General features: G+C 40.7%; 1 protein-coding gene across 1 annotated transcript; it reads left to right on the plus strand.

Annotated features, from left to right (window-relative positions):
- The first annotated feature begins 1,413 nt into the window (after positions 1-1,413).
- Positions 1,414-3,935, plus strand: xbp1 (X-box binding protein 1). The gene is given in 6 exon segments (XM_052596670.1): positions 1,414-1,772; positions 2,255-2,351; positions 2,443-2,559; positions 2,658-2,714; positions 2,717-2,824; positions 2,973-3,935. Coding segments are annotated over 6 exon segments (1,176 nt in total). The 5' UTR covers positions 1,414-1,548; the 3' UTR covers positions 3,546-3,935.
- Positions 3,936-4,253: the final 318 nt, after the last annotated feature.

Genomic DNA, 4,253 nt, shown 5'->3' on the forward strand with positions numbered 1-4,253 from the left:
AAAGTTCTGTCCTATTAGTATTAGTGTCCTTTAGCAGCACACTTAACCCCAGTTTGTACTGGTGGGGACTGTCCCTCTTATTAGTGTACTATAAGCAGCTTAAGGGTGGGAACATCTGCTAAATAACAAGTAACTCAACTCAAAAGTTGAGGTTTCAGTTCCCTTCCACAGACCACTACTCTACAAACAGAGATTACAAATGTCAAACCGAGTGGCATCTGCTAACTTCTCTTATTACGCTCCATGTTCCAGTGTAACATGTAAATTCTACATCTAAGTTACAACATTGATTCAACGGCTAGTACTGTGCAAGCAAACTGTCGCTGTTTGCTCTTCACACAAACCACATACTGTAGAAGTTGAGGTGACAGACTTTACATTCAACGGACAGCAACTCACAGCTACACCTTTATTACATAATTCCTGCACTACCACAGGATGCTTACAGAGGACCACCTGTAGATCATACAATATTTAATCCTTTTCCAAATTTATTTGAAAGTTCCTAATAATCGGTTGTTAAAAAACAACAACATACAATCTACATAAACAGATGGATAAATTAAATACATCTTATGAAAGTTTCTGAAATCTTTACTAAAAGGGTTCCCATTATCAGAATCACATGTAGATGTAGATTGTATGAAAAGTATTTTACAAACACAGACTTTAAGCAAATTTATGCTGTTCAAACAGGGAGACACACTTTGCCTACTCTTTCACTCTCAGGAGGGATGTTTAGAACATGAAAGTCCCCTCAGAAGTTTCTCCTTTGTTCAGCTGTTCCTCTAACTATAGACTATCTTCACTCAAGTTTTGCTAATGAGCCTGTAACAATTGCAGCTAATCTGACCTTCTTAAGTGATCAAACATGCAATGGCATTTGAATGGAATTTTAACCACTCAATCATGTTTCCAAATGAACTGAGAGGAATAAAAAAAGAAAGAAAAGAAGTTTCTTTTGCAATGACAAGAAAAGTTTTCTGATGCAATGACATACAATAGTTCAATGCAAATTGATATAGGCCTACTATATACTTTCAGAAACATTTAAAACAATGAATTTCATCAACTGAATAAACTTTTCGTGTCAATATCAAAATAAGAGATTGGAAAAAGGAAATGGAAAAAGAAAAATCAAAAGCATGAGATAAAAAAATAACATACGTTTTTATTAATAAAGTCAGATATGGTAATAAATTATTAAGGTCGCACTCATTTGTGATTCTTGAAGAATTTCTGATAAAATTTCCACAATAATTTCATTACGGAGTATGAAGAATCACGGAGTATCCATGAAATTTACATCAGCTATTTTAACCCAAGGAAAGACTGACGTCCAAGTACGTCAGTGGTCACAGCAGCCAATCGCAGCGCACCACGACTGTAGAAAAAGAACGCGAGCGTTTACACGCCTTCAATTTTCAGACAACGAAGGAGGAAGATAATAATACGGGGAACGAAGACAATTTTTCAGACGATTTCCCCACCCATAATCAATACAGAAAGGGTTCTGTACACAGATCCGAATCCAGAAAACCATACAACATGGTCGTAGTTACAGCAGGGACCGGAGGAGCCCATAAAGTCCTCTTGATATCGGGCAAACACAGCGCTGCGTCCGGCACAACACAGGGCGGATACAGCCGTTCAATATCTGTCATGATACCGAACCAAGCCTCTTCAGACTCCGACTCCACAATCTCTGGACCACCACTGCGCAAAAGGCAGAGACTCACACATCTGAGCCCAGAGGAAAAAGCACTTCGAAGGTGAGACGAGTTTAGATCGAATTTCATCGGACTTTTACATCCGTTCTGTTGGTTTGAAACCGGTTAAAACCGAAATATTTCACAAGGGGAGCAATATTTAGTTTTAGACATTTCGCATGTAGACGTTATAGTATGTTACTGTCAGCAAATGATAAAAAAATGAACCAATTTGACCCTTCTACACGGAAGAATGTGACTCTCAGCCAAGATAAGTAGGTTTTGCCGGTCAGTCCCTCCCCCTCTGAATCAATATATCCACATCTGCCTGCGTGGCAGGAGGAACTTGACTGCGCATGCGCCACTTCCTCAAAGTCTGACCTGCCAAAATTAGTTTGCTTCGTACAATGACTTCTATATTAAGAAATTAAGAATTTTATAAATAAACCAAAAAGTTTTCTACTCTAGGAAATCCTATATTTATTGCTAAATCATATATTTGTTGTTTAGCCAAAACACTGATTTCATTTTTTTTTTTTTTATAGGAAACTGAAGAACAGAGTTGCTGCACAGACAGCAAGAGACAGAAAAAAGGCCAAAATGGGGGAGTTGGAGCAGCAAGTCTTGGAGTTGGAGCTTGAGGTACTTGACTCTAATCATGGATTTTTTTTTTTTTTCTTCAATTTTTTCAGTTTTTTAGTGGAAAGGTAAAATTTTGACATGTTTTCCACAGAATCAGAAACTTCACATTGAGAACAGGCTGTTAAGAGCGAAGACGAGCGATCTGCTCAGTGAGAATGAGGAACTAAGACAGAGACTGGGGTTGGATACCCTGGAAGAAAAAGAAAAGGTAAGAGGACTTTGTTGCACGATCAACAAAACTCATGCTCATTTTCGTTTTTGTTGTTTTTCTCCACCATCCAACTAATGCCTCTCATTCTCTTTTAGGTCCAGGTACTGGAGTCCGCAGTGAGCGATTTGGGTTTGGTGACCGGGTCTTCTGAGTCCGCAGCACTCAGGCTACGTGTGCCTCCGCAGCAGGTGCAGACCCAGCAGTCCCCAAATCTGAAGAGTTCACCATGGATACTCCCAGCCCTGGCCCTTCAGACTCTGAGGTGAATATCCTGCAGGTTTTGGTTTTCAGAGGTTTATAGTTTTCAATCATTGGGCGTTCTGCTGAAGACAAATCACATTGATGGTTTCTGCTCATTTGTCATCTGTTCATCAAATCTCATTTTTGTCTTTTCGTCTTTTCTCCTGCAGTCTGATCTCTTGCTTGGTATTCTGGACATCCTTGACCCAGAGCTCTTCCTCAAGACAGAACTCCCAGAAGCACATGGGCCCCAGCAAGAGCTTGTGCTGGTTGGGGGTGCAGGAGAGCAAGTACCTGACTCCCCACCTGCAGCTTTGGGGCCCGCACCAGTTAAGCTGGAAACCCTTAATGAACTGATCCACTTTGACCACATCTACACCAAACCCACCGAGGTGGTGAGCGAGGAGAGCATTTGCGAAATCAAAAATGAGGATTGTGTCGCCTTCTCTGAGGTCGATGAAGAAATCGAGGTGGAAGTCGAAATGGTGTCCGTCAAAGATGAACCAGAGGAAGTGGTCATCCCTGCGGTGGATCAGAATTCAGACGGGGCTGATGATTTCCTCTCTGACGCCACTTCCTTCAGCGGCTATGAGAAGGCTTCATATCTGACGGATGCGTACAGTGACTCTGGATGCGAGAGGTCTCCTTCCCCCTTCAGCAACATTTCATCCCCCCTCTGCTCGGAGGGCTCTTGGGATGACATGTTTGCCACTGAACTCTTCCCCCAACTGATTAGTGTCTGAAGGTTGCATACAATATCCAGTTGCAAATACGCCTGCCTTTGCTCTTTTATTGTAAGTGATTGTCTTGTGCTTTATAGTGATCGTATGACAGTAGCATATAGCTCCGCTTGCAATGTAGACCAAAGGCATTGCTTTAAGGCTTCTGTTGTAATCATGCAGATCTGTTTGTGCACAAGACTTGCAGCGACTCTGTACAGTTCAAACACAACTCAGTATTTTTGTTGGGGAAGGGGTTGGGGGGGGTTGATTGTTTTTAAAAGTAGATCTATTTATTTGTATCTCTCTTTTCCAGAGTTTTCTGTATAATGTAATCCGTCTGCTTTATGTACAACTTAATTTTATTGTAAATGCTCTCCTTAATCATACTGCATTAAAAAAATCTGCATTGCATTAACATTGTCTGACTTTGGGTGTGAATTTGAACATGTGCCAAATGCTTTGTTACACCAATCTTTAGCTTCCTTCTAAAGAGGGAGTTGACCCCATATTTAATAGATCAAGTCTTACAAGTTTGGAACCACATCATAACACTCTGCTTCAGTAGGATTGTGTGGCAGATATTCTAAACAAGTAACCACCAAGACAATAACCCTTTAACCTGAACTTATTCATATGCTTTGCACATAGACTTGTGCATATGGCGAGAAGCACAGTCTAGTATTTTTAGATCCAGTACCAGGTCAAATTGCCCTTGGGACTTTGCTATCT

Source organism: Carassius gibelio, chromosome A5, assembly GCF_023724105.1.
Source record: "Carassius gibelio isolate Cgi1373 ecotype wild population from Czech Republic chromosome A5, carGib1.2-hapl.c, whole genome shotgun sequence".
Lineage (NCBI taxonomy): Eukaryota > Metazoa > Chordata > Actinopteri > Cypriniformes > Cyprinidae > Carassius > Carassius gibelio.